The sequence below is a fragment of the Pithys albifrons genome, chromosome 1, assembly GCF_047495875.1.
Source record: "Pithys albifrons albifrons isolate INPA30051 chromosome 1, PitAlb_v1, whole genome shotgun sequence".
NCBI classification, from domain to species: Eukaryota; Metazoa; Chordata; class Aves; order Passeriformes; family Thamnophilidae; genus Pithys; species Pithys albifrons.
The window spans coordinates 9,539,213-9,559,307 of record NC_092458.1 but is presented as its reverse complement, the minus strand read 5'-3'; the positions used below and the strand labels follow the sequence as shown (position 1 = coordinate 9,559,307).

The 20,095-nt window shown below is 43.1% G+C and overlaps 1 protein-coding gene across 1 annotated transcript; it reads left to right on the top strand.

Annotated features, from left to right (window-relative positions):
* Positions 1–1,078: 1,078 nt before the first annotated feature.
* Positions 1,079–20,046, top strand: ZRSR2 (zinc finger CCCH-type, RNA binding motif and serine/arginine rich 2). Its single transcript, XM_071557679.1, has 11 exons — positions 1,079–1,153; positions 2,918–2,997; positions 3,149–3,245; positions 3,544–3,652; positions 4,484–4,570; positions 6,816–6,854; positions 8,955–9,070; positions 11,517–11,730; positions 13,918–13,973; positions 14,147–14,256; positions 14,918–20,046. The coding sequence occupies exons 1-11, from the start codon at positions 1,107–1,109 to the stop codon at positions 15,397–15,399; spliced, it is 1,437 nt and encodes a 478-aa protein (XP_071413780.1). The 5' UTR covers positions 1,079–1,106; the 3' UTR covers positions 15,400–20,046.
* Positions 20,047–20,095: the final 49 nt, after the last annotated feature.

Sequence of the window (20,095 nt, the reverse complement as noted above, 5' to 3'; positions counted from 1 at the left end):
CATTCCTAGCACAGGCACTGCCATGTCCAAAGTGTCACTGCTGGAGCATCCCCAGCACAGGCACTGCCATGTCCAAAGTGTCACTGCTGGAGCATCCCCAGCACGGGCACTGCCATGTCCAAAGTGTCACTGCTGGAGCATCCCCAGCACGGGCACTGCCATGTCCAAGGTGCCACTGCTGGATCATCCCCAGCACGGGCACTGCCATGTCCAGCAATACCCTGGGTGTGCTCACACATTGTGCCATGGGCACTCAGTCACTCTGCAGGCCTGTCAAAATTGCACATCACCAGGAAAGGCTGAATCGGGAAGGGCCTCTGCTACCTCGAAGAGGCAACTGAGAGGGAAGCTCATCAATGTCTGTGAACACCTAAAGGTGGGTGCCAATTAGACGGTGCCAGGCTTTTCTTGGTGGTGCCATCCACAAGGACAGCAGCAATGGGGAGAAACCGAAGCACAGGAAATTCCACCTCAATATGAGGAAAAAGTTCCTTACTGTGTGAGTGACCATGCACTGAATGGATTGCCCTGAGAGACTGAGCAGTCCCTCACTGGAGACACTCCAGGGCCATCTGGCCGCAATCCTGTGCCATGTGCCGCGGCCCAGCCCGACAGGGAAGTCCGACAGGTGACCCTCTGCGGTCCCTTCCAGCGCAGCTCCATGATTTCTGTAGCGGGGAAATGTTCGGCGCACTCATCGCTCCTGGTCCTTGCGAGAGTTTGAGTAGGTGGAATCTAGAAGTGCTGCTCTTCCATGCGCTCCCTGCCCCGTGAGCGCTCCCCACCGCAGGGACGGACCGATCCCATCCCATCCCATCCCATCCCATCCCATCCCATCCCATCCCATCCCATCCCATCCCACCCCATCCCATCTCATCCCATCCCACCCCATCCCATCTCATCCCATCCCATCCCATCGCATCCCATCCCATCCCATGCCATGCCACCCCACCCCATCCCATCCCACCCCGCTCTCGCTCTCGCTCCGCCCCCGCCCCGGGTCCCCGCGGGCTCAGCGCAGGCCCCGCCCACTCCTCCGTTCCCGCCGGAAAGGAATTCGCGCCTTTCCGCTGTGGGGTCACGTGACGCTCCCTCGGCCCCGCAAGATGGCGGCGCCCATGTTGGTGCCCGAGACCCCCCTGGGGAAGCCGAGGTGAGGCCGCGGCCGAGCTGGGGCCGGGACCCCGCGGGGGCAGGGGGAGGGCCCGCGGGTCCCCGCGGAGTGTCGCGGCCCCGTCCTGGCCGAGCTCGCCCGGGCGCATGACGGGCGCGGCTGAGGCCGCCCCGCGGCCGGGCCCGGCAGTGGCGCAGCTCGACGCGGCCGTGGCCGGGCGGGGCGGGGGGAACCGGGACCGGGGGGACGCGGGGCGGGAGCGTCTCCGCGCTGGGGCAGCGAGCGGGGCCACGGGGGCGCCGGGGTCCGGGCGGGGGGCGCTGACAGGGCCGCTCCCAGCCGGGCCCAGGGTCAGCGGGGCCGCCGTGCCCGCCCGGGCTGCGGGGCCGGGCAGCGCCCGGGGCAGCGGCGGCCCTGGGCGATGTGAGACGCGGCGAAGCAGCGGGATGTCCGTTCCCGGGCTGAGTCCCGTCCGGTCCCGCCGCAGGGGCGGGAGTCCCCGGTGCGGTCTCCAGGTCTGTGCCAAGGCCATGCTCGGGTCTCGTTCGGGTCGGGGGGAGGCGAACCCCGGCCCTGGGGCGGTGCTGCCCCGTGCTCGTCTGTGGCGGTGCGCTGTGCTGGCCCGGGACTGAGGGGACCTTGCTCTCCCTTCCTTCCTTGGGCTTCAAGAGTGCCTATGAACCAGCCCCTGGGACCTGGGAAGGAGGTTGTCGCTTTCAGTGTCAGGCACCTGCTGAGGGATGCGATCCCAGAATCCCAGACTATTCTGAGTTGGAAGGGACCCACAAGGATCATCAAGTCCAACTCTTAATCTGTTTCAGGCAGAGATGTGGAGTCCCCAGGCTGGCCAGGTCAGAGGCAGAGTGCCCGGGTGGGGACACAGCTCTTGCTGGGGCAGCCACCGTGGTGTCACCCTGGCACAGACAGATGTGGAGATGGTGACCGTGTAAGCAGCCCTGAACACAAGGACTGGAGATGCTGATGACATTCTGTCTGCCTGAGTTATACTTGTGGAATCTTTTAAAACTGCACACTCCATATTGGGAAGGGTTTGATCTCCTGTCAGCATTTGGTGTGGCACAATGACAAGAGTTGGAGATCGTCCCTCCCTTGCATTTTTCTGTGATGAACTGGCTAAGAAGATGGAGCTAGAATGAAAATTGATAGAAAAGGGCTTGATGTGGAAAGGCTTTTTTAGATACTTAGGGGGATTTTAACCCTGTGGAAAACATGGGGCTGGTTGTAGGCAGCCATGCAGAGCTGTCAGACAAACAGGGGAATGTCTGGCCAGGTTTCTGTAGCAGAAGAGCAGAGCTGAGCATTGTCTGTATGTGTGGAGTGTTTTCTTATTTCTGCATTGAGAGAGCTGCCAGTGGAGAATATCAAGGGAGAGAAGACTTAAAATTTCATTAAAAAGGCTAGAATGTGCTGAAAAGTGCCAAAATTTTAGGGTAGGAGATTCCCAAGTTTTTCTCCCTGATCTGATCTAGTGACCCAAGTTTCAGGAACTGAGGGAGATTTCATGGAGTTGGTAATAATGTCAAATATTGCAGAGGTCAAGGAGAGTGACACCCCCATGTGTGGTGTCCTGTTGCTGCTGCTCAGGTGCAACTGTGACAGCACAGCCACTGATTTACAGATTTCATTGTCGTGTCAGATGCCACTGCAGTTACTGTTTCATTTGAGTGGCTGTTACTTTTGTGTTTGGTGGAATTTTGTTCTGCTGAAGGAAAATAATTGCATGTATGACAGTACAAGTTACTTGTTTGGCTGTTTTCTCATCTTCGTGTTCCTTATCTTCAGCCATCAGAAGTACAGAGCAATTCTGAAGAAAGAGAAGAGGAAAAAAAAGCGGCAGGCTCTTGCCAAGCTAAGGGACTCAGGTAACTGTGAAGTGTTTGGTGCTGTCAGTGGAACTAGACATGATTGGGTTTTTTCTTTTTTTTTTTTTTTTTTGAAGGGTAGAATTTTGTGTATCTTTGCTGTCCACTGTATCTGGTTATGTAGATGCATTGTTTCGTGGTTTTTTCTCAGAATCTACAGAAAAAGATGAATCTGTGTCTGAGGAGGAAGAGGAGGAAGTGGAGGAAGAAGAGGAAGAAGAAGAAGAAAAAAAACTTGAGGCAGAAAGGTGAAAAAGCTGGGAAATGGCATTTATGCAGTAGATGCTTTGGTAGAGTCAATTCTGTTTTGATACTTTGAAAAGTTTGAATGTATTCTGTAAAACAGAATCTTTTACGAATATTTCAGGCTACACAGTTCTTTTCTCTAATGCTTGAATGGTACCTGTGGAATTTTCTCTTTTAAAGAAGATCAGATAACTGCAGTTATTGCTACAGTAATAAATTTGACTTGTGTACGTGACAATCGCATCAGTTGTGGGTCGTCATTAAATGGGTGGTCTAAGTAGTGTCTGGTTTTCTTGGTAGACAAAAACTACATGAGCAGTGGTTGCTGAGAGAAGAAAAGGCCCAAGAAGAGTTCAAGATAAAGAAAGAAAAAGAAGAGGCTGCAAGAAAACGGCAAGAAGAAGAGGAGGTGATGTATAAACTTAACTGTTACAGTTGTGTCAGGAAATAAGGTAGACTTAGTGTAAGACTCTTCCTGTTCTGTCATAGAATCATAGAAGCGATTGGGTTGGAAAAGACCTCCAAGATCATCAAGTCCAACCCTTGGTCCAACTCTAGTCCATTTACTAGATCATGGCACTCAGTGCCACGTCCAATCTGTGTTTAAAAATCTCTAGGGATGGTGAATCCACCACCTCTCTGGGCAGCCCATTCCAATGCCTGATTATTCTCTCTGTAAAGAATTTTTTTCTGATATCCAACTTAAATTTCCCCTGGCAGAGCTTTAGCCCGTGCCCCCTTGTCCTATTGCTGAGTGCCTGGGAGAAGAGACCAGCCCCCACCTGGCCAGAACTTCCCTTCAGGTAGTTCTAGACAGTGATGAGGTCACCTCTGAGCCTCCTCCTCTCCAGGCTAAACACCCCCAGCTCCCTCAGCCTCTCCCCATAGGACTTGTGCTCCAGTCCCTTCACCAGCCTTGTTGCTCTTCTCTGAACTTGCTCCAGCATCTCAATATCCTTTCTGAACTGAGGGGCCCAGAACTGAACACAGTACTCAAGATGTGGCCTATTTTTCTTGATGCTGGTGTGTTTGAAAATGTAGGCTCTTCTGTCTTTTGTTTAGAAGAGCAAATTTGAGAAGGAAGAGAAAACAACAGAGATTTAGTTGCTTGTGACAGGATGGAAATTTAATAGTCAAGATGTTGTTTGAATCAAGATAGTTGAGTCAAAACAAGATAATTTTGACTTGGATTATAAAGCATTGTTTCCTTAAATAATTATATAATTTTTTTATCCTAAAGAGGAAGATCAAAGAAGAATGGGAAGAGCAGCAAAGAAAAGAGAGAGAAGTGGCACAACAGAAGCAACAGGAGAAGAAAGAAAGAGAGGTGATTCCTGGTGGTGGGAGGATAAACGTGTTACATATCCTGTTATGTGATGAGATGCAACAGTTATGCATGTTAAAGAGGGATTTGGTTATAATTTAGCAAATGTGTAAATGTATGAGTTACTCAATTCTGTCTAAGTTCCAAAAACTATTATTCACTGTTAAAGAGTATCTAGTAGATCCATATAGAAGGGTAATTTGTTTTAACACATCTGTTGTTCACAGTGTGTAATTGTTTACATCAGTTAAACATGAAGGCACTGCCAATGCAGGTTCTGATATGTGCACTTTCTGCATCATGTGTTAAAGATGGCCCTTTCTTAAAGTCCCAGTTGAAGACAGTCAGTACTGAAGAAAATGCCCAAAGAGGATGTGGAATATGGAAGTACATTGCTGCTGTTCCTTAACATAGTTCTTAATCAAAAGATGTGTTACAGCTTCTCTTTACCTGGCGCATCCAACAAGACGTATCTTTTTTTCAGAGCATCTTGGGTGGAATAAAAAATTATACTGAAGATACAAATCATTGATAACATTTCTGTTAATGATACATTCTTCTTAAATTTTAGAAGTTCATTGACCTAGATGTAAGATGTCCTGTACAGAAATCCAGTGTGAGGACTGGCCTGTTATTGCCAGTGAGGGGTGACTGCAGCATTCTAAGATTTGCTCATTTTAGATTCTCCACAAGCACAAAAGTTTCTCGTCATATCACTGGGAGATGTTTTGCTGTTGTGTCTGGTAATACAGCAGAAGAAGAGCCATGAGCAGACAGTCCTGTCTCCCACAGTTAATAGTTGGTTGTGCCACTGATTAGGTAACACTTGCTTGAGGAATGCCAGAGAACAGCAGTTGTTGTATTTCCTGTCTTACTTCCTCTGGTGTTAAGTGTGGATTTCGCTCTTTGCAGAGTAGGGAGAGAAAACGATGTTCATGTTCTTTGTTTAAGACTGAGATACAGTTCAAAGGGAGATGAACCATGGTAACATCAGGATTTTGTTCCCCCCCTCTCCTTGTGTCTGAGTTTGCCCAAGTGCTCAGTGGTATAATTTGGTTCCCTGAACTAGATGGAAGCTGCTTTCTTTTTTTTTCCTTGTTTGCTCTGTGTTTTTCTGGGTCACTATTTTACTGTGTTAGTGAGTTAAATTGGCTCATAGAGGGCATTGACAGGCACCCAGAGGGAAACTGATTACCCAGCTAGGAGTGGAGGCACCTATTTCAGCAGCTGAAAGTTGTTTAATTGATTTTGCCTGTGTCTTGAAACAGCAGCTTATTCAAATTCTAACAGTGATTTAAAAAAAAAAAGAAACTAATTTCCCTCCTGAAGATGAAAAAGTAGATTTTGTGGTCTGGTGGGTGGGGATGGTTTGGGGCTTTTTGTGTGGTTTTGGTTTTGGCTTGTTTTTGTTTGTTTGTTTGTTTATGTGGTTTGGTTTTTTGTTTGCTCTGTTTTGTTTTTCTTTAATAGAGTGGATAATATTTGACATTCTTGGTGATTAGTACCAGACTGACTGCGTTCTCATACTGGATTGCATTTTTGAATTTTTATTTGCTCTTTTTTAATTTAAATAACTCTCTTCCAAATTAGAACAGGACTAACATATTGTCTTGTATTGATTATGTGTAAGTGTCTTTTTTTTCTTGCAACTTTGTAGAATAATTTGTTAGAACTGATTTCCAGATGGTCTTGGAGAGTGATACCCTTTTTCTCAACTCACTTAGAAGAAAGAAGGGAAAGAATATCCTCATTGTTTTCCTGGATTTGGATGGCTAGATACAGTTAACTTATGATGTTTCAGTTTCTTAACAGTTACATCTTTTGCTTTAACAGAGGGTCATGAAACATTGTGTTTTCCTGTGTGCTACTTAGATGCTTAAGTTAAAAAGTTAATGTAACTAAATGATTATGGACTTAACTGAAACCAGGCTGTGTGCTAGAGCAGGAGATACATTTAAGTATTCAATATTTCAGTGATGGCTTTAAAAAAAATTAAACTTCTGTGTTCTCCATCATTTTGTTTAGAAAATCATCTCTATGAGGGTCTTGTTTGATGTATCCTTTAACAGCTTTGTAGTACGAGAACTGCTGCAGAGCCAAAACAAATCTCCTGTGTTTAAAGCAAACTCCATCAAACTTTCATTATGCATAATCATTGAGTATTGTAAATTAGGTTCTTAACTAAAGAAACCAGATGTTTTGCGTGTCCTCAGGGTTTTCACTAGTCCTGTGTTTGCACCATTTATAGGCAGCTGTGCAGAGGATGCTGGATCAAGCTGAAAGCCAGGTATGCTCAAAGACTTTTTGAAGAAGAACTGAACAGTAATTTAATTTCCATTCGGTGTTTGCCTTCTAGCATGCTGTCCATCTGCTCTTGAGAACCTTATGGCCTGAATAAATCTAATATATAGTGGCTTGCATGAGCTGTAAACAATTATTTACTGGGTGGAACATAATTAAGCATATTGCTGGCTGGTCGGTGGCAGTGCAGCTGTGCATGCTGATGACTGTTCAGGAGATCTGAGTCAAAATTAACGTGGAAATACTGCTGTGTGCTGTTAAAAAACACTATGTATGATGGTTTATTTGTGAATTGCAATTCTAAGTAAATCTGTCCATCCTGGGTGGCAAGACAAACTTGTGTTTTTAAGCAGATGGCAGGCTCTAAATAAGTGGATTTGGTGGCAGAGCAGGGCACAAACTCTTAAGGAAAAGAAAAAGGTGGGGGAGGGAGAAGCTGACTGTTTAGATGCCTGAAAGAGCATGGATCTTGAGCTGGCAGTGTGTGTAGCAAAGAAAACTGCAGTTTTCATTTGAATCTTAGAGATTGCCTTAAAGAATAATTTGCCTTTTTATGTCTGTCATAAAGTTAAACATGTGAAGATTCTTGCTGTGTTGAAACCACTGCATGAATCTGAAAAGTAAGTTTTAACCTGGTTAATCCATTATGTGTTGATCACCATAGCTACATTCGGTTCCAAACCATCTTTAAACAGTTCTTTTGGTAGGGTATCTTACTGTGTCATAATATGGGTAGAAAAACGCTCTGAACTCTGAACCCAAATGCACAGAGCTCAAGATGTATTGGCAGCCATGTCTGCAAAGGAATAGGCAGAAATGTGGTACGTTAGAGACTGCATTATGGGATCAGTTCAGGGTTCAGAAAGTATCAGAGCTGAAGTATCAGAGCTGCTCTGGTGAGAGAAAATTACGGCTGCAAGTCGTGAACAGATCTGGTAGCAGGGTCAAATGCTGCTTGTAAATAGAGTTTTCAATTGATTTAAAATGAGAATTTAGGCCACTCAGCTTTACAGATTGTTTGATTAGAATGAAGTCCCCTTTTTGTGTCTTGGTTGTAGTCAGTCAAGGCTTGCAACTCGGTAAGCCCATTTTCAATTCTAGAAATCTTAATGGCCCAAGATGATCCGTATGGACACCTTTACTTTCAGTGCTAACTATGAATTTAATTTTTTTAAATTCTGAGCTTTGGCAGGTTACTTTTATTTTAGTCATTTCTAAATGCACAGAACAGCAGTAATGCTAAGCTTACTGAGCTTTGAGGTGTTGCTCAAACAAGTAAATAGCCTGTCCTAGCTTTCTCTCTCCCAGCTGTGCTGGTTTCTACTGGTTAATGTTCTTCATGGTGGCCAGTATGGGGCTGTATTTTGGATTTGCACTAAAAATAGGGTTGATCTTGTAGAGATGTTTCTGTCACTGCTGAGCAGGGCTTGCACAGAGCCAAGGCCTTTTCTGCTTTCCATGCTGCCACACTGGCAAGGAAGTTGGGGGAGCATGGGAGGTTGGGAGGAGACACAGCCAGGACAGGTGAGCTAAAATGACCAAAGGAATATTCCAGACCACATGACGTCATGCTCAGTATATAAAGCTGGGGGGAAAAGAAGGAGGAAGGGAGGGACATTTGGAGTGATGGCATTTGTCTTCCCAAGTCACTGTTATGCATGGTGGGCCCCTGCTGTCTTGGAAATGGTTGAACACCTGTCTGCCCATGGAAACCAGTGAATTAATTTCTTGGTTTTGCTCTGCTTGTTTGTGTGGCTTTTGCTTTTCTTGTTAAACTGTGTTTCTCTGAACCCATGAGTTTTCCAGCTTTTACCCATTTGATTCTCTCGCTGATACCGCTGGTGGGGCAGTGAGTGAGCAGCTGCAGGGGGCTTGGTTCCTGGCTGGGGCTAAACTGTGACAGAGATGTATAAAGTGAGACCCAAGGCACTGGGCAGCTTTGAAAGCAATGCTTTAAATAGGTTCAGCTTGCCTTGTAGCAACACAGTGCTCATAATTGCATGTGGGTTCAGTTGTTAATTTTATTTTTTGCATTTTTTTTTTATTCTTTTTTTAACTTCTGTGTATTTTAATGTTTTTTCCACAGCTGGAGAATGGTGCAAGTTGGCATAACCCAGAGCCCCCAGAGAATCTGGGAACAGAGAAGGACAGAGCAAATTGCCCCTTCTATATTAAAACAGGTTCCTGCCGGTTTGGAGACAGGTAATCAATTGAGTATTTACCATCATAGAAGTGTTTCGGGGAAATAAAAGGGAGGCAACTTCATTAGGTCATAAGCAAACTGAAGAAAAATTACTGTATAAAATACCTTCATGTATTTGGATGTGGATTGAGAGCAGAAGCTATTGGAATTGAGCTATTTGTTGTTATGGCATGTTATTGATGGTGCCTTCTGATTACATTGGTCAGGCCGAGTTTTCCTTAGCTCTGACACATGCACAGATATATTCAGACAGAATATATTTGGTCTGTTATTAGTACAGGCCTGAAATGTCAGATGTTGGTTTTTTATGTTGTCTAGTTTGCATATGCTGCATTGTCTAAAAGATAAAATCAATTCTCAAACGGACTAAAGCAAGTTAAAGCAAATCTGCACAGTCGGGAAAGCTTCCAGAATTCTCCCTATTTAAATGTGTGATACATTCATTCTTGATTCTTGTACACTGATAGGGTGCCCTGTCTCAAGTACAGTAAAAGGCAAGAGCAGAGAAGGACAAGATGCTAAGAGATGAGCAACAGCTCTGTGGGAGAAGTGGCTGAGTCTAGACGCTGCTTGCAAAGAGGGGATGGAAGAAAGCTGTGGTAGATGAACAGGAAACTCATGAGTAGGATGAGTTGGATTATTTGCAGTTTAATCAGGTCTCTCCTTGTGTTTACCACCATTAAAAAAGAAAGGAATTTCTCATATGAAGCAAATGACAAAACTTGTTGCCAGGGGACATAGAGAAAGCCAAAAGTATAAATTGATTCATGGAGTACATGTTCATCAGTGACCAGGAATGGTGATTACCTGAATGCAGCATCTCACTAGAAAATCCCTAATTTTTTTTTGTGTGATGTATATTGTGGATAATTATTTGATAATCTAACTGTGTATGGAAGCTTCAAGTCCACACCTTTTTTTTTCCTATTCTGAAATACGTGTTGAATTCCATAATAAAAATTTGGCCAGCTATTTCACTGCAGACAGCATTTTTGCTTTTCACGTGTCTAGGTCTTTGTAATCTTTGCAGTGTTTTTGTTTCAGTGGTCTTTAATGGAGGTAGCCCCCATGGATTATTTATGGCTTACATAGAATTCAGTTTTGCTTTGAACTATGAATAAACCTTGGAAAACAAATACTGAGAAACATAATATTCTGCCCTGTTCTGGTCATTTTAATCTCTGGTACTGTCTCTAAGTAGAAGGACAAGTACAGCCAGGGTGAGGACTGGAAGGATGTGTTGGAAGCAGTTGTGGAAAACTAAGAGCCAGTGCTGCCAATAAATAATTGTTGAATCTTGTCAAAGCTCACTGTATCTTGAAGAAGCTAAAACTGGCTGAGTTCTCTATCTTCAATTTCCTCAGTAATTCAAGCCCTAATATTTTGCAGTAATACTGGATTTTTGGGTTATTCATTTTCCTTGGCGTTCCTTTTGTTCTGTCATGTGCTGTATTCATTTTGTGTACAGATAATACTGGTTGGGTTTAATATTTTCAGTTCCATTATTCAAATTGAACAGCAAAATTGAGCAGCTTCTAAAATGGAAAAAAAAGTAATAATCATCAAATTAATTGTCTCCCATTTTAGTTTTGGGTTTAGAGAGTGGATGTTTTTGTTGTTTGGCTTTTGAAGTCTGAGGTGTCAACCAGAAGGTGAGAGTCATTTCTGACTGACTGGGTGCAGAAAGAAACTTCCTAGCTGACATCTAGGTTGTAATTGTCCATTTTGAGACCTGACCTCCCTGCAGTTTGTCTGTGCTGTGCCAGTGCTAGACAAAGAGAGTAGACTGGTCTGAATGCTTTTCTGATCATGTCATGAAAAGGAGAAATGTGTTGGAGAGCGCATGACGCAGTTGCTTAGGGAAGTATGAAATGGAGATCATAAAGCACAATGAAATAAACATGGAGGCCCAACATCTGTGTTCTTACTGCATCTAATGGTGTCTGGGGGAGAACTGCATTTCAGCATATGAGGGAGGTAGCCTGAATATGATGGATAGTGAGGGAGACCTAACTCTTTTATGGTTGCCAAGAAGGTGCAGATTAGGATGACTGACTTAGAAGAATTATTTTGTTGGGGTTTTTTTTAAAGTGGAAAAATACTGGTCTTGTATTCATCCAACCACAGGCCTAAATGGGCTGTCCTTCTCTTGCTCCCTCTCTCCAAACCCGCATGTGATAAGAGCAACTTCAGTAAAAGTTGTTCAGTTTGCAAAAAGAACAACAGGGACTTACTGTAAAATGAATTTACAGAAAGACTGTTGGCAGTCTTTTAAGCCCTCCAGAAACTGGGAACACGTTTAACCACATTGAATTGAAATATGTTGATCTCACACTAAGGGATTTTCTTTTATAGTAACTGTAACTGAAAATGGCAAGTGTCTGAAGCTTTTTCTGCTGCAAGTGCCAATCTTTCCACTTTTCTTTCTTCACTACAACTGTCCAGGTGTTCTCGCAAGCATAACTACCCGACGTCCAGCAAGACACTCCTCGTCCGAGGGATGTTCATTACCTTTGGCATGGAGCAGTGCCGGAGGGATGACTATGACACAGATGCGAGTCTCGAGTACAGTGACGAGGAGACCTACCAGCAGTTCCTGGAGTTCTATGAGGATGTGCTCCCGGAATTTCAGAATGTGGGGAAAGTTGTTCAGTTCAAGGTATGCATCTTAAGTGCAGTTTATGAGCCTTAAGAGAAATTCTGTCCAGCATGCTCCAGCTAAATCCTATGTGCATTAGGGAACTATACAGTGTCCTTAGAGCAAGCTGTGCGTCTCTCATGTCACCTGTGAACTTCCCACTGCTGTTACACAGCATTGTCTTACTCTGGGTGAATCTTCTCTCCCATTCCCCTGAACTGTTATAAAAGCTGGTGCTTTTATATTGCAGGTTATTCACACTGCTCAACAGTCTACTTATCTCACACTCCATTCTTATCCTGTACTAAACCCCAGAGGGACCACTAAGATGGTTAGACAGTATAAATACATTTGAGCTACTGTATTTGTGCCTAAGGATTGAAATAGTGGGGATATGAAATGTTTTTGGAGTGTACAGCCAAACAATGTCATTTTAGGACTGGCTGGATAAAATAAAATCAGATTACAATGAACTGAAAAGCTAGTAGATATTCTAGTAGGAAGAATTATAAAACGTAAGTTATGTGAATGGTATTGAGATTTGTCATCCATCCTAAGTTTGTGCATCTGGTTTGCTGAATGTTTTATACGTTTTATACTGAATTTTTTCCATTTATATTGTGATTTCTTATAGGGAAAAAGAGAGATCTGTAAACAGAGACCTCAGAGATGAGTGATGTGTGTTAACAGTCCCATGTTGCCCCAAAATATGCAGCTTGAATGGTGAAATCTCCTTGTATCAGTCTATTGCAGCATCCCTTTCTGCTTGTCATTCCCGAGTGTTTTCTTGCAGTCACCAGGAGGCACGTGGTGCCTTTTCTCCTTTTGTTTCCATCTGCTGACAGCTGCCTCAGGACTGAGTTGGTATTAGCATTTCAAACAAGAGGAAAGTAGAAAGAGTGAATTTTCAATAGTAGTATAATGAGCTTTATAGGTAAGAAACCTTTGCTTGTTTTGAGGAGTGCCCCCTCTGTATTTTGACTCATGGGCTATCAGCACGCTGTGCTCTGTGCCAGAAGACGGGATGTAGATTCCCTATGGAGGTGGGTTGAAATGTCTTACCAGCAAACTCAGGTCCTTGACTTTGTATTGTCATTCTGTGCAGCTGTGCTAAACTGCACCTACTTGGATTCCTATGACTATTAGTGTGGCATTCCTTAACTTCCCAGGCAATTGAGCAATCACAAGGTTATTCTCATGGACATTTTCTTTACATTAGAAATGCTTTTGAAATGACATGTTGGCTGCAGGGATCTTAGCTGTGAATGAGCTGAGTCTCTGCAACCGTTTAGGATCACATTATACACACCCCTCTTTCAGCTGACTTCATCTTCCACTGTAGCCCAAGGTTTTATTCCTGTTGTTCTTGTTGGGAAACTGCTCCAGAATCTGGAAGATCCTGATAAAACACTCTTTTTTCCTACTCAAAAATGTCTATGCCAAAATCATTCTCACTTGTTTATCTCAAATAGATTGACTCCTCATCCTGTAGTATTTAATTATACCACTACTTGTTGTTGTGACTGAAGGCTAGTGCACAAAGAGGTATTTCCTGAGGGTCAGTCAGAATTCAGGGATGAAAGGAGCTGCTAGCCTCATTTGTATGGATATTGGAAGAGGCCTGGGGGCAATAGAGGCTGGGATCACAGTTCTGCCCTGGGGAACTGGATTCCACCTTGGGCCTGTCCATCAGGATCTTTTGTAACTTTTTGAAAGGTAATTTGTCTATTTTTTGACAGCTTTAGATACACTTTAAATGCTGAATCATTACCTGTATAGTGAAAGCTGGTCACTTCAACTTTTGTAACCCATGTCACAGGGATGCTGTGAAGGTAAATTGCTCTACAGAGTCTCTTAGTGTAATGAATTCTGCATTTTCAAATGAAGATACTACTAATTGTTTTCAGAGCAGATTTGGCTGTTCCACAGTAGGACTGGCCCAGACTAGTGCAAGACAGTGGAGTACAAGCTATCTTCTGGACTAGGTGAAGCAGACCCAAAGTTAATCAAAGCCTAATGCTGGAAACAGTCAAACATAAGCCAGAAAGGCCTTTTTCTTTTCTTGGTTAAGGCTAAGTGTTCAGAAGAAAATTATACAGAAGTTGATATGGATGAGCTGTGATAAATTAGTAGCCCACCTCAGAATGCATGAGCTGCTGTACAGCATAGACCTTCTGCTGCACTACCTTTGTGTTTCCATCTCCTCAGGTCAGCTGCAACTACGAGCCTCACCTGCGAGGGAACGTGTATGTCCAGTACCAGTCGTAAGTACTCGCAGTCGTACCGAGTTAGAACTAAACTCCAAAGCTGAGTAATGAATGAGTGTTTGTAAATCATGTGATTCATTCTCATACTGTAATGGGAGCCCAAGATTGATAAGTGACACATGAAATGATTGTGTGATGGTAATGCTGTGCGTTGTTTTTACTTTTTAAAGGGAAAAGGACTGTCAGGCAGCTCTGGCCCTGTTCAGTGGACGATGGTATGCAGGCAGACAGCTCCATTGTGAATTCTGTCCTGTGACAAGGTGGAAAACTGCTATTTGTGGTGAGTCATGTAAACACTTGGAAAAGAGAAGGAGTATTATTGAAAGGGTACTTATGGAACGGAAAAAGAAGGATTAGTCTGTAGCTTTCAGATCTGCCTAATGCTGGAGTTAATTTCCATTTGCAAGACAAATGTACTAACTTGCTTGTGTAGATCTAGGAAAGAAAGGGAATATTATCCCATGGTACATGAGTGACTGAATTGTTCTAGTGGATTTGCCTAGGACTGGAAAAGAAGGTTTGGATTCTAGCTTTGGAAATAATAATCTTAAGGTGAAAATACAGGAAGTACTATTTTATCTCTTGAAAAGCAATAGCAGTTTCTGAACTATCAACAGGTCTTAGCAGTAACTATCACATTTGACTTTAATCTAGATTTACATTTTTAGATTAAGGTAAATGAAATTTAATGACATTAAATAAAAAATGAAATTTGTTTTGAGCTGAAACCAAACCTTCATAGCTGTTGAAAAGTTAATTCCAAGAAAAGTACACAGGCAAAATTAATCTTGTGTGAATTAAATCGATAGGTAGTCAGATGCATGTTTTTCTGTTTGGAGAAGCAAAATTCAGTTTATTAAGTTTCTTCCCAGTAGGTACATAATGAAGAAAGAGATTTAACTGGCCTGGCTCATAAAAAAGCAAACCCTAATTTGTTGCAGGCTTATTTGAGAGGCAGAAGTGTCCAAGAGGGAAACACTGCAACTTTCTTCACGTATTCAAAAACCCAAACAATGAGTTTTGGGAGGCCAACAGAGACATACGTATTTCTCCTGAACGGACTAGTCAGTTGTCTAAAAACTCTGAAAGGAGAAACAGATCAAGCCATCGTGATGACTATTACAGCCGGTCAAGGAGAAGGGGCAGCCCGAGCCCAGATCATTCTTACCGGAGAAATGGAGAATCCGAGAGAAAAAAGAATCGTCGCAAAAACAAGAGGCGGCGCCGCTCGAGGCGGTCGAGGAGCCGAGAGAGGAGGAGATCTCACAGCAGGGGGAGGAAGAGGAGAGGCCGCAGTCGAAGCAGAAGTCACAGTCGAACTCGCAGCAGGAGCAGAAGCCGGAGTTCCTCTCGATCCAGGAGCAGGGGTAAAAAGAGATCGAGCAGCAGAGGAAAAAGTAGTGAAACTCCCAAAACAAAGTGAGAATTACTTTTAGAAATCAGTAATTGATCAAAAAGAGAGCTGACAAATCTTTATGATAGGGCACCAGATATATTTGACTTTCAAATAAAGTGTTCTTGCACATTAAAATGTTTCTTCCTAATAAAGGAAGCTAGTTTATTGTGTGCTAAGCTTCAGAAAATTGAAAGTTTAAGATCTATAGAAGGTGTGAACTTCAAGTACTCTAGCTACTCTGTCCCTCTGAACTGCTGCAACACCTGGATGTACACTGAGTACAAATAGAGAAGTAAAGCCTCTTTGGTATATGCTTATTTCTGTTACGTGTGTGTTAAGTGTTTCCTGTCCCTGTAGGGAGTTAGTGCAGAACAACCAGTGTGCAGCGAATTCTCACCCCAGCACACTGCACACTGAAGTCCGTGTGGACAACTGCCATTTTTATTTTCCATCTGTTTATGGGAAATCTCTTTCTAGACAAAGTAAATGTAATCGTTTTATGAGTTTGAGAAAAGACATCACTGTTTGATTGTACAATACTTGCCCAGTAGGAGCTTTGTGGTCATGAGTGTTGGATTTTTCTCTCTCCCCTGACTGAGCTGCTGAGCTATTTGCCTGGAGGGATTGCAGTGGACTAAAACCAAGTAGGGAATTACACAGAGAAACAATCAATTTATTCAGTACCTTAATTCCCAAGAGTGGAGACCATGCAACTGTAATCCTTGAGGGAGGATAGAAAATACTTGGCATACCTCTTGGTAGCACACCATTTGTAAGTGAAAACAACATGCCTAACCTGTGCTGGAGGGGTGGAAAGTGTCCCATGTGGGAACCAAAGATGCAGACGTGATTGTGAAGGCTCAATCAAGATAGTTACAGAGTGGCTGAAGAAACCGAAGGTTTTATACCTAAAAGAATACTTTATGTTTTCAGAAGAGGAGGACTTGAGTTTTTATGTTTTTTAGGTTTATTTTACAAACAGTTTTAGGCACCCTACTGCCTCACTTTCCTACGGCCAAGATGAAGAGTCGGGTACATAAAAATGAAGTTATTGGGACAACAGCTTTTTTTAAACGACAGCTATATTAGCAAAGTACCTGCAGTTAGATAAATTCTTACAAATATTTTTTCACTTTTAAATGAAGTATTTATGCTGTTAGATGGACTGTACTTCATACAACTTAACCTCAGGTATTTAACTTAAGCACCTCGGTGTCCTCAGATGCTTGGAGAGAGCACTTTGTGGCACTAAAGATGCAGGTGCCCTAAAGAGTTTGCAGAGATACCTCTCTCTCTTTAATCTCTCCGAAGAACTTGGGCTCCTGCCTTTAGAGTACAGATCAGACTCTGTGAGTTAGAAGCCTGAAGTAAGTGTGAAGTGCTCCCAAATAGGAATTCATTAAGATTCCAATGATGTAACATGAACTACCATAGAAAACATGGATTATCCAAACTTTACCAATAGCATTCCTCTCAGCAAGAAAGTTTTTTCCCCCAGGATAATTCAGAGTCTGGATATAATATATATATTTTTTCTTTTGTAAATGCATACTGCACCTGGCATGCTGATTATACATTTTTCCTTCTTTCTTCATGTGTAACTGTTGTCCAGTATGGAGTAATACAAAAAAAGTGCTATATATTGATGTTCAGTTCAAACCCGACTTTCACAATCTATTGTCATAACTGTAGGCAGAGCTGTAGCTTAGTTAATTTGATTAAATGTTTTAGTTATTGACAGATGTAGGAATTGTAATTTAATAGTATAACTTTTGAAATAGTAACTTTTTTGAAAGGTGTATTTCAAAGGATAGACAACACTAATTTTAAATTCCATTTGAGAAACTTATGATCACCAGTTTCTCACAAGGTACCTTTTTCTGACGACTTTACAGACAGATTTTCCCTGAGGTTTTTGGGTTTTTTGTAGATGCTCATTTGTCTCAGTCGTCATTTGTGCAGCACGTGGCAAACTCTGGTTCCGTTCTCTGGCACTTCCTGTATGCAGAGATGCCACCAGCAGGCCAGTAACATCTTCCTTTCCCTGGGGCTGCCTTGCTTCCCACAGCTCGTGCTGCTGAACCAGCCTGCTTGGCCAAGGCTCTCCACGGGGAGAGCTGACTTGTGCTGTGGCAGACGCTGTGCATCCCGTGTCATGCTGCTGGCTGTGGCAGAGCATTATCCCAGCAAAATCAACTATCAAGCTCAAGAAGTGGTGGAGTGGATGGTGGGAACCTGTGACCCATTGGTTGAAAGAAGCAAACTAGGCCTCTGTGGGATTAGAAACTAAGTACCAGCTCCCACTCATGTGAGAATTCCAGAGGTAATTAGGCTCCTTGTCCCCACAGTTTTATAATGGCATCTGGGAAGCTGAGTGGCTGTATTTTTCTTAAAAAAAAAAAAAAGGGAGTTCCTGTAATTAAAAAACCTACTTGTTCAGAGATGCATGTAAAATTTTAAATATATTTTATTTCTGCTACTAAAGTGGCTGAAGCTTCAGCTTGTTTTTCCTGAGGTCTGGACCCAACCGTGCTGGCTGTACCTGTGCAGTGTAGGACTAGTAGCTGTGATTACCATTAATTTTCACCCACAGTGTGTGTATTACACAGAATTTGAGTGCTGTAGATCTGACATTTAGCTTCCATTTGTTAGCATGAAACCCAGGATTCAAGCAGTTTTCTAACTTCAGAGTTCATATTTTTCAGTATTGTTTCTCTGCTTCATAACCTTAAGTAGTGTTATATGCATGGTTTTGTGTTTCCTTATTATTAGCTGAGTGAGCTACTTATTCTGGAGAGACAGACTAGAAGTTTTTTAATGTTAAGTTTATTTCTTTTCTTTCCCAAAGGGGAGAAGCCCTAGAAAAACACAGAAAGGATTTAAATTTGCAAGGAATTGCTTTTTCCCATTGTGTGTTACTCTGCATATTCCACAGAAAAGGACCTTATAAAGCTGGCCAAGTTCTGTTTTCCTTTTTAATGACCGTTTAAAAACAGCAGTTTTCAAAATATTTTCTTTCAGTTGTGAATTCTTCAGGGATCACAGAGGTGCTTTGGAGTGATTCTGAGGGCAGGTGTTTGCACAGAGTCTCAGGGTGGCAGTGCCAGGGCCTGCCAGACAGCCCGTTTGTCAGGATGGGGAGCAGGCACTGCTCCAGCCCCTCTGTGGGATGAGGAACAGCCCACTGGGCAGCAAGGCTGCCTTGTTCCAGCAGCACGAGGGGAATAGTGGTAGTGTGGTGGGAATTCCTGTAGGCCATAGGCATTGTTGCTGCCCAGCAGAATTAAGGCATCAGATAACTGGGCTTGCCTCCTCGCAGCTGAACGCCTTCCCTCCAGCTGTACCCACAGCCACCTCTATGGGATTTCATTCCCTGTCTGCCTGTCCATAGTAGCAAACCCCCATCACAGGGTGAGGAGGGGTAGCACATGTCTGTGTGTTTAATGCATGGTAGTTCCTAGGGAAGGGGAAAAAGCACACCCAAAAAGACCTTCCCTCTCTGGCTCCTTCCTTTGTCTGTAGTGCACATCGTGAAAAATACATCCCAAGTGACTCCTCTCCGAGCTTGAACCCCTGTGATGGCAGCATGGCTGTCTTGGATCCAGTTTTGCATTAGCACACTCAGTGTGTTGGAAACTGCCCTCAAGTGTAGCAGTAACATTCCTGTGCACTAAATAACTTGGGGTTTTTTATTAAAGACATGCAAGAGCCTGCTCAAAGATGCTGTTGTGTCCTGTCTTGGATCAGCACTTCTTAAAAACGTGAAAGTCTATGCTAGTTCATAACCCAGAGGCCTAATTGACTTTATTACATCATCTGAAGAGTGCAGCTCATTTTGTTTCCACTGTAGCTTTGTAATTAAAATAAAGCCCAGTGTATCAGCTGAATTCAGCATCTATGGTTAGAAACAAAAAACAATGTAACAGGGGCTGGTAACACTTTGTCAAGCCATGAGACAGCCTGCAAAGAGAGTTGTACAAGCGTAGCCCATGCCATGTGGTGACTTCACAAGGTGACCATCATTCTGGCCATAACCCGAAAGGGAATGGCAGATGTTTAGGAAGGCCTCTTCCAGTTAAAGACTTAAGTCAGTGAAGCTGAAGACACTCAAGCCAACAATCAACTTGCCTAAGCAATCCAGAAATTCTAATTGATTCTTTAGCTCCTCCCCCACCCCCTCCCCACAAGACAGGAAATTCAAACAATGAAATTTTATTTCAAATTAGTTTCAGAAATGCCCAAAGATGGTAAGTTTTCTCTATGCTTTTGATGAAAACATCAACAGTTCAGTTCTTTAGAAAGGTGGAGAACAGATTAATCTGAGAAATCTTTGGCTGAGAGCACGATTGTGAAAATTGCATTGACCTGCTCAGAGTTTCATGAAAGGAACTGAATATTCAGTCTGTATTATACAGAACTCTCTCTGGACATGTGGTTTCTTTTTAATTTTCAAATGAAGTGGTACTACCCCATCAATTTAACATCCACTTTAATAAATTCCATGTTTAATGTGGTAAGCCTTCCAAAAAACTTGCTAATTTATTGCTTTCTGTACAATTTAAATGGATGTAAATAACTAATCTTGGACACAGTGTACTCAACATTTTTTAATGAAGTGCTCAAGAACAGGTTAAGCACTGTAATAAAATTTCCTTCTTTTTTTTTAAGCCAGCACTGAGTAGCCTCTTCTTTCCTCTGTGAACACCAGCACTAATTACATATA

Coding starts and splice junctions, on each gene's coding strand:
- ZRSR2 (XM_071557679.1), top strand. CDS start 1,107: ATGGCGGCGCCCATGTTGGTGCCCGAGACCCCCCTGGGGAAGCCGAG. Junction 3,246..3,543: donor AAAAAACTTGAGGCAGAAAG/GTGAAAAAGCTG, acceptor TTTTCTTGGTAG/ACAAAAACTACATGAGCAGT. Junction 11,731..13,917: donor GGAAAGTTGTTCAGTTCAAG/GTATGCATCTTA, acceptor CCATCTCCTCAG/GTCAGCTGCAACTACGAGCC.